General features: G+C 42.6%; 2 protein-coding genes across 2 annotated transcripts in view; one reads left to right on the forward strand and one right to left on the reverse strand.

The window, feature by feature from the left end:
• The window catches only part of ITIH6 (inter-alpha-trypsin inhibitor heavy chain family member 6), a 35,171-nt gene extending 25,468 nt beyond the window's left edge, over positions 1–9,703 (forward strand). The window contains exons 7-13 of the mRNA XM_079124223.1: positions 1,153–1,324; positions 2,023–4,053; positions 5,808–5,900; positions 6,659–6,694; positions 6,931–7,044; positions 7,966–8,343; positions 9,258–9,703. Coding sequence (XP_078980349.1) covers positions 1,153–1,324; positions 2,023–4,053; positions 5,808–5,900; positions 6,659–6,694; positions 6,931–7,044; positions 7,966–8,343; positions 9,258–9,469 — 3,036 coding nt within the window. The 3' untranslated portion in view covers positions 9,470–9,703. The remainder of the gene's footprint in view (positions 1–1,152; positions 1,325–2,022; positions 4,054–5,807; positions 5,901–6,658; positions 6,695–6,930; positions 7,045–7,965; positions 8,344–9,257) is intronic.
• Positions 9,704–19,399: 9,696 nt separating this feature from the next.
• Positions 19,400–21,372, reverse strand: LOC306651031 (leucine-rich repeat-containing protein 40-like; the record flags this gene model as incomplete). Its single annotated transcript, XM_079123579.1, is given in 2 exon segments — positions 19,400–21,339; positions 21,342–21,372. Coding segments are annotated over 2 exon segments (1,785 nt in total). The 3' UTR covers positions 19,400–19,585.
• Positions 21,373–21,490: the final 118 nt, after the last annotated feature.

Consider the following 21,490-nt stretch of genomic DNA (forward strand, 5'->3'; position numbering starts at 1 on the left):
ATATATACAATGGAATATTACTCAGCCATAAAGAATGATAAAATTATGGCATTTGCAGGCAAATGGATGAAATTGGAGAATATCATGCTAAGTGAGATAAGCCAATCTCAAAAAGCCAAGGGACGAATGATATCGCTAATAAGTGGAGGATGACACATAATGGGGGGGAGGGAAGGGTTAGTGTTAGGGTTAGAGTTAGGGTCAGGGAGGGGGGCAAGTATGGAGGAAGGAAGGACTGTATAGAGGGTAAAGAGGGGTGGGAGGGGTGGGGGGAAGGGAAAAAATAACAGAATGAATCAAACAACATTACTCTATGTAAATTTATGATTACACAAATGGTATGCCTTTAAGACATGTACAAACAGAGAAACAACATGTATCCCATTTGTTTACAATAAAAAAAAAAAAAAAAAAAAAAAAGAATAATGAAGATCTGAATAAATAAAGAGGAAGTGGTAGGGTGTGCTAAATGGCACAAAAAGAGCATAGTTGTAGAGATAAAAATGGAATCTAGGTTATCTGGGGGCTGCTGAGAAGACTAGCCTGAAAGAAACAGAGTGAAAATGAAAACAGATTAGAGCAAAACCAAAGCATGCAAACTCATTGAGAGTCAGCTACACAGACCTGGAATCTTAAGACTCCCAAACTTTAGAGTCCTGGACTCATTGAGTCCTAGGTCAAAGGGTTAGGAACCATAGAACACATGGATTCTAGGGCTCTGAAAACAGAGTTTGAACATTTTAGACCATTGCTGTCCATTAGAACTGCCTTGATGATGAAAATATTCTGAAATCTGTGCTGTCTAGTTATAGTAACCACTGGCCACATGTAGTTATTGAACACTTGAAATGTAGTTCTTTCAAGTGAAGAACTACATTTTTAAAATTTTCTTTAATTTTAACTAATTCACATTTTAGTTTAAATAGCTACATATGGCTAGTGGCTGCCATATTGGATAATACAGTTCTAACCTTGAATTGTAAAGTCCATAGAGCATCTTGACTTGATAATCCTAGACTTACAGAATGCTGAAGTCAGAGTGACTTAAAACCATGCAGCATTTAGACCTTAGTGCCTTGTATATAAAGAGCCTTTCAAGCTTACAAACCTCAAGTCTTGTCCCATCTCCTTCACTTCATCCATATCCCACAGACTAAAAAAGCCATGAATGTGATCCTCAGTGATCTGCGAGCCAATGACTACTTCAACATCATCTCCTTTTCTGACACAGTTAGTGTCTGGAAAGCTGGAGGTTCAATTCAGGCCACTATCCAGAATGTCCACAGTGCCAAGGACTACTTGGGTCGCATGGAAGCTGATGGTTGTAAGTGTTAGACCTCACTACCCAAATGGGCAGACTGTGGTGATTTTGAGGAAACCCTCTCTTCATTTTACATCCTATCCTCCTCACTTCTCACAGTGCCTGAAACTGTTGCATTTTATACAAATATGTCCCTTCAGGCTCTGTGTTCCCCTCCCATCTCCCTTTCCTGGTAGAAAGAGTGTAGCTGATTCTCTATGTATCTTAGGGCACATTTATCTAAGGGCCTAAGTTTCCTCCTTCAAAGTATTTACTCAGAAGAATTTGCTAAGACTTAAAATCAATAATCTAGATATTTATTTTCAAGTATTTGAGCAAACTTCTGTTTTTCATCAATCCCCTCTCAATTACTGAAGTCTCTCCCACTCACCCACTCCTGTCAACTCGGCCAATTCTTCCCCTGTAGCAAGAAAGTGGGGTTACTATCTTTGGGTAGCTGCCAGTATGACTAGGGAATGAAACTCCCCCAAAAAACAAACCAACTAAAGAACAGTCAGAAACAGAAAGTGATAAAAAGCCAAGGACATGTGGGCCCTACCATCAGGTCTCAGAGATACTTGATGGGACCAAAGGAGTTGGGAAGGATAAGCAGATAAGATGATATATGGCTAAGCCTGGGAGATTGGTGAAATACCCAGTGTGTCTGCAGTGGGGGTAGAAGTAACTAGAGAAAGTGATCTCACAATCTTCTCTCCAATTAGGGACCGACATCAATGCAGCCCTGCTGGCAGCTGCTTCAGTGTTGAACCATAGTAACCAGGAGCCTGGGAAGGGTCCCATTGTGGGGAGGATTCCTCTGATTATCTTCCTGACAGATGGGGAGCCCACAGCCGGCATTACGACCCCCAGTGTGATCCTCTCCAACATTCGTCAGGCACTGGGCCACAGAGTATCCCTGTTCAGTTTGGCCTTTGGGGATGATGCTGATTTCCCATTGCTGCGTCGCCTGTCGTTGGAGAACCGGGGAGTGGCCCGACGTATATATGAGGACACTGATGCAGCCTTGCAACTAGAGGGCCTCTATGAAGAAATCTCCATGCCCCTTCTGGCAGATGTGCGCCTGGACTACCTGGGTGGCATGGTTGGGGCCTCCTCCTGGGCTCTGTTCCCCAACTACTTTGGTGGCTCAGAGCTAGTAGTAGCTGGCCAGGTACAGCCAGGTGAGCAGGAACTGGGCATTCACCTAGCAGCCCGTGGCCCCAAGGGTCAGCTTCTTGTGGCCCGCCACAGTGAAGGAGCCACCAACAGCAGCCTGAAGGCATTTGGTTGCCCAGGAGAGCCAGCCCTCAATGTGGCCCTATTCATCCGCCGCCTCTGGGCCTATGTCACCATTAGAGAGCTGCTGGAGGCACGCTTTCAAGCCCATGACACCACCACTCGCAGCCTGCTGACTGCCAAAATCCTCAACCTATCCCTTGAATACAATTTTGTCACACCTTTGACTTCACTGGTCATGGTGCAGCCCAAGGAAGTCAGTGATGAAGCCAAGAGACAGTCATCCACCACAGCTGGGCCAAGCACCATCATGCCCTCATCCAGCAGCAGCCATGGCTTAGGGACAGGCACAGCTCGGCCAGCCTTGGTGCTCAAAGTCTCCCCCAAATCAAGGCCTGTAAAACAAACCTCAACCACTACAGTTTCTACAAGGATGCCCAGTTCCAAGGAGTTGGAGCCACTGGGTCAGAGCTCTAGTACCCTACCTACCTTAGCACACCCAAAGCCCAAAACTCCAGCACAAGAGTTTGGTACCTTAGCCCAGCCAACTTTCAAGACAAAACCTGCTGCCCTTACACCCTCAAATTCTAGTGCTCTATTGCTTATGAAGTCTGGCGCTCCATCACATCAGAATCCTGGTATTACATCACCCATGAATTCCAAGGCACAAGTTCTACCTCTGAGTTCTGGCATCCTGGCCCAGACCAAAGCTGGCCAACGGCATTCTAAACCTGATAATCCATCACAACCTAAAACAGATTCCCCATCACACTCCCAACCTGGGGTAGTCACATCGCAATCACCCAAAACCCTGTCACAGCCCAGACCCGGAGTCTCTACACTTCCAATGCCCAAACACCCGCCACACACCAGACCTAAAATTACTGCTCCAAAGACTCCAAATAACCTGCCACACCTTAGACCTGGAATCCTCTTGCCTAAGACCCCTAAAATCCTATCACTTCTTAAACCTAGTGCCCTACCTCACCAAACTTCCATAAACTTATCGCTTTCCAAACCTGGAACACAAACCCCCCATACACCCAAAACTCCACTACCCCTTAGACCTGCCAGACCCAGGCCCCTACCTCCTCAGAGCCTTAGCACATTCTCAAACACAGCCTCTAGTCCTACAGGTCCCAGCAGTACCGTGACCACCTCTGTCCTCTCACCCCTCCCCTCACCCCTTACCCCCACTCTGCCCTCTGTGCTACCCACTGGAAGTCTCTGGCCTCAGCAAGACCTGTTGTTAAGGCCCCAGAGCACAAGGCAAGCACTGGGAAAATCTGTGCTAGGAGTCCCAACAATGGTCCTACCCAACAGCTCCAGTTCTAAGCAAGAAGGCAGCCCCCCAAATCTGCCAATCTTGCTGCCTTCCAGCACCCTCTCTGAGGCCATCAGTCTGCTCCTTCTCCCAGAGGAGCTAGAGCTGCTGTCTGAGTCAGTGGTGGAGTCCAAGTTTGTGGAGTCTTTGAACCCACCAGCTTTCTATACCTTCGTCACTCCTGATAAAGATGGTAAGTGCCATGAGCAAAAGATCAAGCCATGGTGGGCAGAGGGGAAGGTAAATGGAAAGCATCAGGAACTAGGAGTCTAAAAGGCATGTACAGATTCTAGCAATAGTCTAGCTGTTTGCTTGATTGCTTTGGGACTTTGAACTAGTTACTTAACATCTCTGGGTCTCAGTACATAAGGACAGAATTAGAGGACTTGGGAAGGTTGAACATAAACTATTCAAGCTGTAGTTTTGATAATTTCATTGTTGGACAAGAGAATTTCTGATGATTCCCAAGCTGGAGAGAGATGTAGGATTATAAATTACAGTATCTCTGGTAAAGGAGGTCTGATTGGTTTTTCTGTGCTCCATGAACAACCCTGCTTAATTAACAGGGGCATAAACATTTGGGAAGATGGTGATAATTATCTTTAAATTTCCCAAAGACTATAAACTAATAACATTTTTAGCTCTTTCCACGTGCAGGTACTTTTCTACATTGTACTTGTTGCCTCTCATTTAATGCTCACAAAAGACTGTTTATAAATGCTTTACACATGGGGAAACTAAATTACACAGAGGTAGAGTAACTTCTTTAATTTCACACAGCTAGTCAGAGATTTGTACCCATAGAATCTGGTCCCAAAACAAATGTATTCTGCTATTCTACCTTCCTATAGGAAAGAGTGACTTGTCCTAGGTGATCTTATAGGGAAGGATTAAAAACAGTTGAGGGTGGCAGTAAATCATAGAGATGCAAATTTGGAAATGGCATCCTCCTCACTCGCCCCCAATATCCCATCCATCCCCAATTTCTGGCAATGTTACCTCTAATATATTTCCCCAATCCACCCACTTCTTACAACCCTGTCATTATCTCAGAGCAGAACACCATTGCATCTCATCTAGAAAACTGTTTCAGCCTCCTCACTGGTCTCTCTGCTTCCGTTCCTGTCCTGCTACAAGTTATTCTCCCTCTGCAGCCAAGGTTTCTTTTAAAGTCACAAATCTCTTCATGTTCTTTTTCTACTTAATTTCCCTCAAGGATTTCCCATCACAATGGGGATGAAATCCAAAGTCCTCTTCATGACCTTCAAGGTCTGGCCTTTAGGGATCCCTACCCCTGTACCTCTCTGTCCTCACCTTCTCCTACTCTCCCACTCATTTTCTAAACTTGGGGCCCCCCTGATCTTCTCTCTGCTCCTCCAGAGGGCTTTTCCTAGCCTCCACTCAGGAACTTCTTTCAAGTTACTTCCTTTGCTTGCCCTCCCCCTTTCTACTACTCTCATTCCTTCCATTGCCTCTAAAATTCCAGTTCTGCCTTAGATCATATCTCCTTACCAACCCTCCCCCTGCAGGCTACTTCAGGCCTCTATCACTCCCTCAGCTAGCCCATTATTTGCTTTGTATATAGCATTTATCACCATTTGTAATTATTATGATTTCAATTATGCCTGCCTCCCTGACTGAACTATGAACTCACCAGGTCAGAAACTGTATCTCTCTTTTCCCACATCATATCCCTGAAGCCTAGGCAGTGCCTGAATGAATGAGTGTATTATTTATGTATTAATGCTATGAAGAAGAACTTTGTACATATCTGAGCTTGAAAGACAAAAGCAATTGTAAGGAAATAAAGTCCCAGTCCCGGAGGTGGTCATTTTGAGAAGCCAGTGTGGGTTTTCCTAGTCAGAGGAAGGTGGGTCCTTTAATGAACACAGAATACCTTTGCCCTGGAGGTGTAAAGGATTTCTCTTATTTCTTTGAGCATGGCAGGAAATCCACATTGGGACCATGATTCTGAGAAAATTCTGGAAGGAATTGGAGGGAGTATGGACACTCAGGGAAGTTCTGTGGGGCCAGCAAAAGGTAAGCAAGGAGCTCCCCTGGCAAAGAGCCCTTAAGTCTTCATTTCCACTTTATTAGAATTCTTTCTCATTGATATTGTGGGAACTCAGAGGAGAATTGAAGCATTAATTTTCTATTGCTGCATAGCAAATAACCACAAATTTAGCAGCTTAATGCAATGCCCATTATCTTAGTCCATTTTAGGTAGCTTTAACTGACTGTCAACAGACTAGGTAATTTATAAAGAATAAAAGTTTGTTCATTCAACAGTTCTGGAGTCTGGGAGGTCCAAGCTTGAAGGGCTGCATCTTCTGAGAATCTCCTTGGTGGTAGGAGCCCTGTGCAGAGTCCCAAAGTGGTATAGGGCATCATTTCGTGAAAGGGAGCAAGGTAGACAGAGAGAACTCACTTTCTAAAACAAAGTCAACTCTTGATAACCCATTAATCTATTAGTTGAACTGACCTTGAAAAAGTATTAGGAATTTATCCTTGGTAGTTAAGGAAAAGAAAAATATTCCAAGTATCATGAAAAACAGAAGAAAAAGATCACTAGTAAGAGAAGTCAGGACATTCATAAGAATAGTCAGTTCAGTTGAACTAGAGCATAAACAAAAAATTGGAGAGTTAGGTAGGGGCTAGATTCCAGAAAAGCCTTAAATGCTGACTTCAGGAATTTGACCCTTGCCTAGGATGAGGTGATTCAGAGGCCAGAGAGTCTCAGGGTTCCTAGATATGTGTTAGATCTGTCCCTCACCATACAGACCCTCTCTCCTTCACAGGCACATTGCCAAGCATCTTCACCTTCTCATCCTCTGGTAAGCCAGCCATCTCCATCACCCTCCTTCTTGAGTGCAGGACAACTCATGCACTGGGACTGGGTGGGGCTGGGGGTGGGCTCCCTCTCTCTCTGTCTGTGTGTGTGTATGTGTGTGTGTGTGTCTCTCTCTCTCTGGAAATAGATATGGCCTCTTCCCTTCTCCTTTCCCTTCCCACTCCTCCCTCCCATTCCTTCCAAGGCCCTAACTTCAGAGTTACATATCCTGCCTTGCAGTGGATGGGGACCCCCACTTTGTAATCCATATCCCACACTCAGAAGAGAGGATCTGCTTCACACTTGATGGGCGCCCAGGAGATCTGCTGCAGCTCATAGAGGACCCAAAGGCAGGTGAGAGCCCCAGTTACTTCATCCCCACAGAACACCACAGCCAGTATACTCATGTCAATATTCCCAAATATTTGGCACCTCACTAACACCCAGTAATCCACAAGAACACACATAAGGACACACACAAATACACTCAAACACCAAGATAAAGAAACACAAACACTGGAGCATACAGTAAATTACTTTCACACTCCTCACACTCACAAATACACAAAAATGCATCCAGATGCACAGTGACACATGATACATACCCAGATATACACAATGACCTGCATATCAACACACTCAGACACACAAACACTGATACACCCAGATTCATCCCAATTCCCAGGAATTCAGCACACACAGACAGCACACATTCTCTGTTACTCTAGAAAAATGAAATGCACTGGTGCACAAACATACCCACACACGTGATGACACACATCCATATACATGCACACTGACACCCCAGATATACATCAGTATATACAACACACAACCAGATACACATAACAAATCATACCAAATCATAGAACACCAACATATCCAAGGCACACATTATCATACAACAAAAAAGACACACTCTATCTGCCGCCTTCTTCAAACATGGAGATGTACTGACATGCCCAGAGATACTCATCCCAATATAACCAAACACACACACACACACACACACACACACACACACACACGTGTAAATCAATAGACTGGGTAAGCATGTGCACACATATTACTTGCCCTCCCCCACACACACACAGACAACTGAGGGTGAACCATAGTGGAAGCATTTTCTCTCAGGAAGTAGTCTTCTAGCCACAAATCTGTACTACTTCATCTGGACCTTGAGCCCCAAGACCTCATCCCTGCTCATGCTATGGGTGATGATGTGAATGCCCAGGTGAAAGCCCATGCTCTGGGCCCACACTCCCCCTGCTCCAGGGCTGCATGTGAGTGGGAAACTGCTCGGGGCACCACCAAGACCAGGCCACAAGGACCAGACCCGCACCTACTTCCAGATCATCACAATCACTGCAGACAAACCTCAGGCCTACACTATCACCATCAGCCGGAGTTCCATATCTGTACAAGGTGAGAGCACCTTGCATCTGTCCTGGGACCAGCCTTGCCTGGTGAGGAAGCCCCAGCTAAATCTCCAAGTAGCTGCTGCAGCCCGCCTCACACTGCACATTGGACCCTACCTTGAGTTCCTCATCCTCCGGCACCGCTACAGACATCCCAGCACCCTACAACTACCCCACTTGGGGTTCTATGTGACCAATGGCTCAGGCCTCAGCTCCTCAGCCCGTGGCCTAGTGGGTAAGTACTGCTAAGGATGAGAGGAGCCAGGGGACACCAGTCCCAAGAGGGACCTTTGCCAGGATGAAAGGCCAGTGGACTCCCAGTTGAATACCCAACCACAAAGAGAAATCAGAGCCAGACTACCCTTGTAGAACTCCTAGTCTGAGAAAAAGAAAGGTCCAAACATGAACGATCACAGGGAAGGATCAGTGCTGAACAGAAAGTAGTCCAGGGAACTAGAAGAACCCAGGGTGGGAGAACTTGCTCAGCCTCAAAGCTCAAGAAAGACCTCCTAGAGGAGAAAGAGAGACCTGCCCATCTGGAAGACTGAGCAAGAATATGTGTGAAAGGGTAGAGATTGGAGGAGCTGGAGCTAGAGTGATCAGCACTCAATATCAAGATGAGGAATTTGTTTTTATCCTAAAGACTATGAGAAGCCACGAAATGTTATAAACAGAGAAGGGACACAGTCAGATATGAGTATTATTAAGTTCTCTCTGGATTTTTATCCCACTGTGAAATGGACTGCAGGTCCAGAGATACTGGTAGAGCCTGAGGCAGAGGCCCACAACAGTTTGGGCAGTGACATTGGGTTGGACAGATACTTTTACCTCTTCTGGGTCTCCCTGCACTTCTCCTCTCATTTGCTCCAATTTGCCCTGTCTCTCCTTCAAATCTGGCTATCCTCCTTCCTCTGCTATCTCATTTGTCTTGGCTCTCTACTTCCATACTATGTTCTCATCCCATCTGGTTCCTCCACATTTCCCACAATGACCATCTTCCTTCCTCCTCCAGGCTTTTGCTGCCCATCTACCTGCCTACTTTTCCTTCTGGTTTTCCTACTTTAGGATCCTCTCAGAGCTTGAGCAGGTACTAAGGACACAGCTCTGACTGATATATTCTCTCTCTCTCTCTTTCTCTCTCTCTCTCAGGGCAGTTCCAGCACACAGATATCCAACTAGTGAGAGGGCCCACTGGGCCTTGTCTGCGGAGGCACAAAGATCCAGATGTGCCTGTAGTTCTAGGCAAGAGGCTGCTAAAGGAGTCACCAAGGCTGCTGCCCCGTTGGGCTTCCTGCTGGGTGGTGAAGCGCTCTCATGTAGAGCAGCTGTTGGGCCAGCCCTACCTTGCCTATGTCCTGTGATGGCTCCAGGAGACCAAAGTCAAGAGCCAAAAGAACCCTGGAAGTGACTTTCTTAAAACAAAATCTGACTGAGTTTCCTGTCCTGTTCACAACTTTCTCTTTCTCTGATTCTCATGGTATATTTAAGGCTTTTGGACTTTCCATAACAAATCACACTATTCCATCACTGCATCTTTGCATGAGTTCTTCCTTCTGCATGGGTCACTCTTCCTTTACTTCATGTAAGTAAATTTAATTCACCCTACACCTCTCAGTTGCCACCTCTTCTAAAAGGTTTTCCCTGACCCCTTCCATGGATTCAGTTTGGCCCCCTCCTCCATGTTCCCATAGCATAATCCCATCCCCTTCAAGCTCATAGCATTTATCATACAGTGTAATAATCATCTAGTTACTCATTTGGATCCCTAACTTAGAATGTAAGCTCTTTTGGGGAAAGGGCCTTTTCAAAATTATCTATGTATCTCCAGTGCCAGGCACATAGTAGGTGCTTATAAATATCTGCTGATGAATGAATGAACAATGAGATCCTTTAAATAGCAGCATACACACAAATATATACACTTACAACCAAAGCGATAGGATTACACACAGAAAGACAGCAAAAAGGACACAAACATGGAAATACAGGGACAGACACTATGGAAACACAAGGAACAGGGATATTGGAACAAAAACACACACACAGATATAGGAACATGCAGACATACAAAGAAAGGGTCAGACATCTAGGGCAACAGAATCAGGAATAAAAACCTAGAGACAAAAACAGATGCTCTCTTGCTGAGCCTCTGTGTCCCCATGACTTTGAGTTACTGACCCTGTCACAAAGAGGCAAGGAGACAAAAACAAGGTAATTCAGGGACAGGCATTCAATGGATAATGTGAAGACCCTTAGGCACAACAACATATAAACTAAGAGATAGATATACACAGAGATCTAGACATAGGAACAGAAAAATCAAGACACACAGAGACATGGGGACACAAAGGCAATAAGGGAGACACTAGTCAGAACCAAAGTGCAAGAAACCAATGACAGAAAGATAAAAACACAGAGATACACTGACATGTTGACCTGAAGACATGGAAGGAGATGAAAGAACATGGAGACACAGAGCCAAAGACATACAAAGACATAAAAACAGACACATTACACAGACCTAGATTTGTTAACAAAGACTTGGGGACATAGACACATGCAGAGAAACACAGAGTCAGACAGGAGAACGGATTCATATATTCAGAGATCCCGAGACAAAGAGGAGTCTAAGATATTTGAACAGTGACAAATAGCAGCAGAGATAGGGTTTAGGTCATATAACAGAGACATAAGGATAGGCAAGGTGCAGACACAGGTACATTGTTACCAGTGACAAAAAGAACACAGGAATTCAAAGACAGAGACCCAGAACAAGTAGACCTGGGAATGTGAACGCACAAACACAGTCACATGGGACAGAGGATAGAAGCAAAGACACAACTGGAAAAGTAGAGACAGGAACAAAGAAACCTAGACACAGAATATATGCAAATGGGCAGAAACACAGAGACAAGGAAATCTGTCCAGAGAGGCAGGGAAACAAAGACACAGAATCAAGGAGAACCAGAAATAGTGACACACAAACAGGCAACCAATATCACAAATGAAGGGATGGAGACAGTGAATTCAACCCAGGGGCCTGAAGATAGTGATTTGAAGTTAAAAAAAATAAAAGCATGAATCTAGATACAAAGAGGGAGAGGACACAGAGATAGTGAGTCAGATCAAAACAAAACCAGAATAGAGTAAGACAGAAAGAGAAACAGGGAGACATCCAGACATACAAGCCCATAGATCCTGGAACATATTCATAGAAATCCATAGAGAAAGACCCAGGGACTAAGAAAGGCATCAAAGTAATAGAGCAACTTAAGACACAACCACAGTAAAAAAATGAAACAAGAATACAGAGACACTGACAAAATGAAGGAGAAATAGTTGGACAAGAGGATAAAAACCAAAACACCAATAGAGACATGAACATGGACAACAAAATTCTGGAGATATACAGACTCAAAAGCATCAGGTACATGGAAGGAGAAATATGCAGACCTTTGAACACAAAGACTCAGAGATACCCAGATATAAGAATATAGACACTCAGGGACACATGTACACTTGATTACAGTGTTCAGGGACATGCAAAGACTTGGGAGTGCACAGAGACAGGGGCAAATAGATAATAGAACAAAAAGTCTTGTGAGCAAGCAGCCACAGAAGTATATAGTTACTAGGTTATAAGCAAAGACTCAGGGACATGTAAAGATTCAGAAACATTTAGATTCAGGGATGTACCAAGATTCAAGGAAAGACAAAGATCAGGGATTTGCAGAGATTCAGGAACATATAAAGAATCATGAGCACACAAACTCAGTGATGTACAGAAAGAGGAACACACACTCTCAAACACATAAGTTCACTGGAACTTGACACTGGGACACAGATACTAGAACAGAGGCTCAAGATATGCAAAACTCAAGTATATACAAAGACAAAAGACACTAAAGCACAGAGATCTGGGACACAGTGACAAAGGACAGAAATAAAGAATATGAGAATCTGGACACCCAGAGATGGGGATATACAGACACTGAAACAGGAGATCCAAGATGGCGGAGTAGAAGGAGGCTGCATTCCTTGTCGCTCCATAACTCCGGTTTCAAGCAGAGGATATCTGTTTCTTGGTGAGGCAGTTTTTGCTGCTTATTGATCCCCTGCTGTTTACCCCATTTGTCTGCTGTGATCACCTGCAGTCTACCAGCATATCGACGCGTTTTTTGAGTGCAGATTGCTCACTGTCAGGCGCCTATCATCCGCCATTTGCCTACCTCTCGCCTGTCCATCGCCTGCCTTACACCTATCCATCACCTAACGCATGAGGTTCACCTCCCAATCGTCCGACAACAGTCAGCAAACTGATTGCTGACTGCCAGTGGAGCACCAGCTGCTTGCTGTTGCCTGGAAGTTCACTGTTACAGTACCTGCAGGTTTGATTACACGTGGCTGCCTCCATTTTGAGACAACAGCCAGGCCCCATAGGACCCCTGGCCAGACTGACTGAGCCCCGTCTCCAGGAGCGCTCAGCCCCACAGATTACTCCCTGCCTCTGGGACCCTCACATCCACTGACTGCTCCCTGCTGCCAGGACCCCCAGACCAACTGACTACAGACACTGAAACAGAGACTTCTAGGATGTATGATGACGTAGGGATGTATAAAGGATGTGACACAGAAACTCACAGCTTAGAGAACAAAGAACATACAGTTACTGGACCACAATACGCAATGGAAGTTCCAGAGACATTCAGACAAAAAAAAAACCTTCAGAAACTGAGATATGTAGATACTGGATCCCAGCCAGACACTTGCCATACAGATCCTTATAACTAAAGGGAAGTATAGGCAACCACTAAAATACACAGAGATAATGGCATGAACAAATATTCAACATACACAAACACTAAAACAAATGTCAGACATATAGAGACAATGGGATCAGACATTGGAACACAGGTACAGGTACATATAGACACTGGCATATACAAATGGACGGAGGGACACACATGCTGCTAGGGCACAAAGAAACTGGGGCATAGAAACTGAAGCTCAGAGACACAGAAACATGCTGACATTGGGACATATAGATACTGAGGCACACAGACACAAGGATATATTAAAAACACTGAGACATATAGACATTGAAATTCACAAACAATGAAACAAGCAAACACAGATACACATACACTGAGGTACACTGGCACTGGGACACATAAAAACTTGGACGTATAGTCATTGAGGCATACACATACGAGCATGGAATAACATAGAACTGGGTCATCTACACATTGTGACACACAGACACTGGCACACAGATATGGAAATACAGAGAAAGGTTGAAATTAAGAAACACAAAGTGACATGCACACACGTGCAGGTCATCTGCATATGCAAACACTGTGACATACAGAAACTGAGGAACGCAGATACTAGGACATACACAGGCACTGAGATATAACAGACACTGGAACATACAATCATTAGAGCAAACAGATGCTGGGTTATTCAGGCAGATACAAAGAGGTTGTGATCTGCAGACAATGGGGAATATACAGACACTGTTGACACATAGTCATTTGGTGCCCATAGACTCTAAGAGCAGACACAAACACTGGTATTCATAAACATTGGTACATAGTCAGGGGTAAACACAAATATTGAAACTTATGGATATTAGACACTGGGGGACAGAAACTTTCAGATACATAGGCACTGGGACATAGCCATGACAGACAAAGACATGTAGAGACACTGAAGGATACAGTCATTGGGACACGCAGATAATTGGAATAAAAAATTACCAGTGCACAAAAACTGGGACAAACACTGGGACACAGAGACACAGAAACACATGCCTTAATGCATACACACATAGATACTGAAGCACACAAACTTTGGGGTACTCAGAAACTGGGACATGCAGGCACTGGAAAATATTCACACATTGGAATACATAGTCCCTGGGACACACAAACACTGGGACACATAGACACTGGGGTATGTAGACAAAAACATGTAGAAACTGAGATACAGAAACCGTCACACACATAAACAGTCATAGACACACGGCAACATGTTTACTCTGGAATACACAGTTACTGGAGCACATAAACACTAGATGTATAGAAACTGGGATAAACAGGAGATACAATAATCTAAATAGCATAGACTTTAGGGCATACACAGACACTGAGATATACAGATTATTGGCATTCCAGACACTGAGACATACAGATGCTGGGGAAAAAAATTAATGGATACACAGACACTGAGACAAAAATCATTGGCTATACTAACAGTGAGACATATGGACAGTTGAACATAGATACACATATACATATAAAACTGATACTGGTACATACAGACACAGAGATGCAAAGATACTTAGCACAGAACTACTGAAACTGGAAACTCAATGCAACATGATGCCATTAGAATGCAGACAGTGAGACACCCTGACATTGAGAAACATTGACAATAAAACATACACAGACCCAGAGACACACAGACACTGATATATAAGAGACACCCTGAAACACAGGCACTGGGATACGCTGAAACTGACCTATAGAAACACAAAGATTCCGAGTCACACAGACACTTAAAAGTATCAACTCTAATACATACAAAGATACTGTGACACAGAGACACTGAGGCATATAGTCATTAAGACACAGACACTGGAGCACAGAAACACTGCTACTTAAAGATATGGAGTAAAGTAAACATTGGGGGATATACATGTGAGACACAGAGATACTGGAGTACACAGATACTAGGATACACAGATGCAGAGACATAAACACTGGGATACATAGAGGCACAGAGAAACTGAAAGACAAAATGTGACATGTTGATTCTAGGGCATAATGATAATGAAAAACAGATACTACAACTCACAGATACCCAGATACACACAGACAATGGGACACACAAACTCAGGCACAAATGGTCACTGAGAAATACAGTGTGACTTATAGCCAATCAGACACCCAGACACTGGGACATACAAACATTGGAACATATGTATACGCTGAGGTACATACACAGGCACTGGGTCACACAGAATCTGAGAAAGACACTTTGACATGAATACACAAAAATATAGGCACAGAGATACAAATTCATTGAGACACAAACATATTCTGGGACATAATTACATGGTCACATGCATATATCAGGATACACAGATTCTTGAGCACAAATATGCTAGGACACACAGACACCAGGATACATAGACACTGACACAGAACCTGAGATACACACACACACACTCACACTTGAACTCACAAAAGACACCAAACACACACTAAGATATACAGTCATTGAGAAATGCACAACTTTTAGAAACATAGACAATGAGATACACAGGCACTGGGAAACAGGCATTGGAATATAGAACACATTGACTGGGACACACAAACTCAAGCATATATGGTCAAAAGAGACACAGAGACACTGGAACACACAAACACAGGTACACAGAGACACTGGAACACAAAAACTGAGTATGATTGGAACATACCCAGACCCTGTGACAGACACTAGGAAACACAGACAATGAGAGGCATAGCCACTAGGACATATTAAAAACAGGAAAAACAAAAGCACTGAAATGTACACAGACTTAGACACACAAACACTGCCCAATACAATCACTGGGACGGACGTGCGCAAACACTGGGGTGCAGGGATACTGGCATCTATATAAAGAGGCAAATATGCCAGGAAATATAGATGCTAGAGTATATAAACACTGATTCTGAAGACGCATAGACACGTGGATTCAGATAAAGTAAAGCAAGGGCATACAGTCACTGGAACACTGAGACACTGGAACACAGACACTAGGATATTAAGAAATCAGAATGCACAGAAGCTGAAACATACTGATACTTGAACACACAGTCACTGGGATCTACCCAACACTACATCACTCAGACATTGAAGCACAAAGACACTGAGAGACACAAATGGGACATATAGGCATTAGGATACACAGATAACGAATACAAAGAATATGAGTTGCTCTCAATTCCAAACCTTGCAAAATCAGAGTGCTTTACCACTGGCAAAGAGGGTAAAAAGAGAATGAAGTGGAAGAAAGACCTCATTCTGAGTCCTAGGAGAGGAGAGGGCATGAGAGTGCTCTGTGTGAGGGAGTGGTGACTAGAGAGGAAGGTGGATGGCAGGGGGAATCAAGTGAAGTGGAAAGAGGGAGTGTGGATAAGAATTGAAAGCTTTCTTCTGGTACCAGTAGAACAAAATGTAGCCTGTGGTAAAGGATGGAGGTGTTTGGAGCCAGATGAGGGAGAAGAGTGGGGAGAGAAGAGCAAATTGAGGTGTTAGTGGGTGGGAACAAACACACACAAATGTTCCATCTTCCACTCACATGCACAATCTTCATTCATTCATTCAACAAATTTTCATCACAGGTTTCCAGAGAAAAACAGGTAATGTGACATAGACCCTGTCTTCCAATACAGTAAGCCCACTTAGGGATATAGACTTTGAAACAGACAATGACAATATAATATGACCAATGCTAGGACACAAGTGAACACAGGAGTCTGTAGGAACACTTGATGATCATAGAATCCAGCCTAAAAGTCAAAGCAGTATTTCCAGAGGAGGCAAGATCCAGGTCTAGTGGAGAAGGACAAAGAAGTAGCCAAAGAAGAGACAGTGGAAGGGAAAAACATTTCAGGTATAGAGGTAATTTTGAGGCCTATATCCAAAGAACTTAAAATCAGCATACTACAGTGATGCAGCCACATCAATATTCATAGCTGCTCAATTCACAATAGCCAGATTGTGGAACCAATCTAGATGCCCCTCAATTGATGAATGGATAAAGAAACTGTATATATATATATACACATACATACATATATACACACACACACACACACACACAATGGAATATTACTCAGCCATAAAGAATAATAAAATTATGGCATTTGCAGGCAAACGGGTGCAGTTGGAGAATATCATGTTAAGTGAGATAAGCCAATCTCAAAAAACCAAAGGACGAATGATCTCGCTGATAAGCAAATGATGATACATAATGGGGGGTGGGAGGGAGGCAAGAATGGAGGAAGGAAGGACTGTATAGAAGGAAAAGATGTGAGGGAGGGGTGGGAGGAAGGAAAATATAACAGAATGAATCAAACACCATTACCCTATAAATATATGATTACACAAATGGTATGCCTCTACTTCATGTACAACCAGAGAAACAAGTTGTACCCCATTTGTTTACAATAAAAAAACTCCGAAAGATTGATTCTTTCATTCACTCATTAATTCTGCTAATATTAGTCAGCACATAGTATGTACCAAGCACTGTGCTGGATGCTGAGAATTCAGAAGTGAACAACTGGATATGGTCCACAGACTCCATAGAGTTTACCTTCTACAAAAGAATAAATGAAACTGCCAAATTTTTGTTCAGGGAACAGTTCAGCATAAAAGGAATAGAGAAATCAAGGGAAGAGAAAACATATATGAGAAGAAACAGGATTCAGTTCATGGAGGTTATTATGGACCATAGTATTTGAACTAGGACAGAAGCAATGGATCGGAGAGATGAGGGAATCTTGTAGAAATGATAAAGAAGCAGAAGGTGTCATGATGGATTATTTGATTGGAGGTGAGGGAAAGAAAGAAGTATAGTATGACTTCCATGTTTATTTTGGGAACTTGGATAATAGAGTGAATGTTGAAGCCATTTTCTAAGATAGAACAACACAGGAGAAGCAGTGGGTTTTGGTGAGAATAACACATTAGTTCAAGGTATCTGAGGTCTCCTGAGTATTTATTCATTATTCAATCTTACCTCTTCCTTCAAATCTTTTGAAATTTCATAGATTTCTTTGTTAAGATGCTTTTGATTTCAAGTAATGGAAAATCCAACTGAAACTGCTTTAATAAGAGGGAATTTATTGCTCATATAACTAAAAAAGAATCCAGAAGTAATATGGGCTTCAGAAGAATACTGAACCAGTCCAACTACTGAATGATGTCACTAAATAAGAATCCAGCTTTTTTCTATCTCTCCACAAAGCCACTCTATCCTAAGGTAGGCTCTCCTTATAACAAGGTGATTGCCATTGGCAACAACCACTGAACAAAATTACTGAGCTTCACTTTACCTTGAGTACATGCCCAATACAGAATCAATCATTGAGTCCTGGAATGTGTATTTGTGCTAACTAGTCTAGTGGAAATCTGGGCCCATTAATGGATCAAAGGATTGTGTCAGTCCTACCCAACTATATGATTTCTACACATTAGATGAGAGGGACAAAGGAGGCTAGACAGAACACCAAGCAAGTCACTATATTAGAATTAAGTGGTTGAACACTAATAAACACTATAACTAGGTCAAAGGAATAAGTACACAGTAATGATGGAGTAGTGATTTTACCAAAAGATTCAAGGAAGTTAAAGCTGTAACTATGCAGCCCAAAACCTTTAGCTTCCTAAGAAGTATGGTATAAAGTGACAACATAGTGATGACTCTGAGGGTGATCTTCATGTAGCTGCTTCTTCATAGTAACCAGTGACTATTGCCATAACAGTCACATTCCTTCCCTCCTTTATATAAGTCAGGTAGAATCTGCAATTTGGCAATGCCACTATTAACAAAAGATAAAGAGATGCCAAGAGAGGTGCATGATTTATTTTGGAGGACAAAACAAACAAGGGCATAGAAAGAACTAGAATCCACAAAGTGTCATTTCTTAGCTGTAAGCAACAGAAATAAACTCTGGCTGGTTTAAGCACAACGAAATTTGCTAAACAAGTATTAGGTAGCCCAAAGAGTGAAAAAGGGCCAGAGAATCAGGTACAGAGTCTGCAGAGTCTGCAATGATGGCAAAATCCCACCTAAGAAGTTTCCAAGAGGAAACACTTCTCATGCTGCCACTAGAAACTGGATGGCACCATATGCAGTGTCCACATCACTGATGCTGGACACTTCTTCTGTCTCTGGAAACCAGATAAAACTTCTGCAGCTGCATAAACCCAACACCAGAAAAAATTCCATACAGTATTTTTCCTTAAGATTTGATTCCTCATTCCAAGAGATAAATCAGTCTAATTAACAGAGTCTACTCATGTGCCCAGTCCCTAGTTTCAAAGAAGACAAGGCAAATAAGTAGTTTTTCTGACCTTTTCAATTTCTGTGGTAGCAGGTGGGATCTGCCTCATAAGATAGTACAGGATGAGGTACAGGAGAGAAATTGGTAACCAAAACCATTAGCAAATACCCCCTATATCATTTTATCCAGGGCTCCTACACTGGGTCACCTACTCTTTTTTTTTTTTTTTTTTTTTTTTTATCAATGAAAAATATTTATTGGCAGTGAAAATAGCCCAGGCCAATTATACCAATGGCTAGGCGATAACTGGTAAACTAGGAGATCAGTTATAGCAATCACCTTTAGGATGACACTAAAACAAAATGTAATATTCTTCTAAGAATTAACATGATGATCAGGATTAGAAAATGCCATTTAAGTAGGAATTCGGTCTCTCAAGTACTCCAGTATAGCGGCGGTTCCTTTCATTAATATAGCTGCTCGAGGAACACGGAATGGATTTCCATCTAGTAGTAAAGTTCTTAAGTTCACACAATTACCAAGCTCTGGTGGAATTTGTAGGAGATCATTATTTTGAAGGTCCAATGTGGTCAGATTTTCCATCATCCTCATTTTCTGAGCATCCACAGATCCAACCTGATTGTTACTAATCAGAACTGTTTCAAGCGTTGAGATACAATACAAAACTTCAGGTAGCATTTTGAACCTATTAAAGGAAAGATTGATCGTTTGTAGTCTTATCAACAATTTCATTTCTTCTGGCAAAGAATTTAAAAAATTGTTCCTTAGATCTAAAAAAGTCAATTTTTGAAGCATACATAACTCCAAGGATATAGAGGAAAGCTTATTAAAACTGAGATTGACATCAGAAACCATTTCCTTCAGTTCTACAATCCTTTTTGGAATTTCACATAGTTGATTCTTACTGAAGTTAACAGAAGTGATGATGTTGTTTTTTATTGCATCAAAAACTTCATCAGGAATCAAAGTTGCTTGCTTATCACTGTAGTCTAATATTTTTAATGCGACAATGGCATGTATATTGACTCTGGACTCACTTGGTAGTGTCATGGCAGTCTCAGCAACAGAGCCACTTTGGCTAGGACCATCATCTTTGATCTTACTTCGTAGATACTTTAGAACTTCTTGAGTTCCCTTATTTATTATTTCTCTCCGAATGGTTCTCAAAGGATTTCCTTCTAGTGCCAGGAATTTCAAATGTAGGTTTCCCAATGAACAGGGCAGACTACTAATATCATTGTTACTTAAATCAAGTCTTTCTAAAGACTGTAGTAGTGTAATTTCATCTGGAACAGATTTTAACTTGTTATCCCTCAGGTCCAGCACAAGGATGGAATTCAGACGCTTAAGATGTTCTGCTCCTAACATTTCAATCTGGTTTTCACCTACATGCAATTCCTTCAATAGTCTACATGAAGGAAATTCTGGTAGAAAACGCAATTTATTCCTCCGCAAATAAAGCAATTCTAGTGATTCCATGCCAGCCAATTCAGGAGGTATAGTTTCCAAGAGATTTGAATTACAATCCAAATGCTTTAATTTTTTCATTCTGCTTATTTCTGCTGGCAAACTCTTCAGTTGGTTACTGGAAAGATTGAGTTGAATCAGACTCAACAGAGAAGAAAAACTAGCAGGAACAATTGAAAGACAATTGCTTGAAAGATCTAAATCTTCTAAATTGGAAAGTTGTTCAAATCCCTCTGGTATGCAAGTTAACTCATTATGCTGGAGGTACAGGCCCTTCAGGTTTTTTGGATATGCAATTTCTTCAGGGAGCATTTTCAGTTTGTTATGGCTGACATTAAGCTTCTGAAGATTTTCAAGGTCTTTTATAGCAGAAGGAAGTGCTGTCAGCTGATTATCATGTATATCAAGAACAGTCAATGCAGGTAAGAGTCGAAGATCATCTGTCAGTGATTGAAGTTTATTGTTTGATATGATTAGTTTAGTCAAATCTGTCTGCTCCCACCATCGTTCAGTAGAACTGAAGGAAAGATTCTGATTAGCTTCTTCAGGGATATCCACATTTATTCTCCAAACACACTGAGGCACTTCACTGAGGTTCCTACCCGATAAGTTTAACTGTCCGCTCTTCCTCGCCGCCTTTAACAGCCCCTGGGGTACAGAGGTAGTGCAGTCTCTCGCGGATCCCGCCCGGGTACTCGCTGCAAGCGCGACATGTTCAAACCCTGGATCTCCACCTACTCTTAAAATAGATGCACTATAAACATTTTCCAAGTATGGTAAGTTAGCAATGCTAGTATGGAAATGTAGGAGTTATAGAAAAAAAAGATACCC

This window comes from Sciurus vulgaris, assembly GCF_902686455.1.
Source record: "Sciurus vulgaris genome assembly, chromosome: X".
NCBI lineage: Eukaryota > Metazoa > Chordata > Mammalia > Rodentia > Sciuridae > Sciurus > Sciurus vulgaris.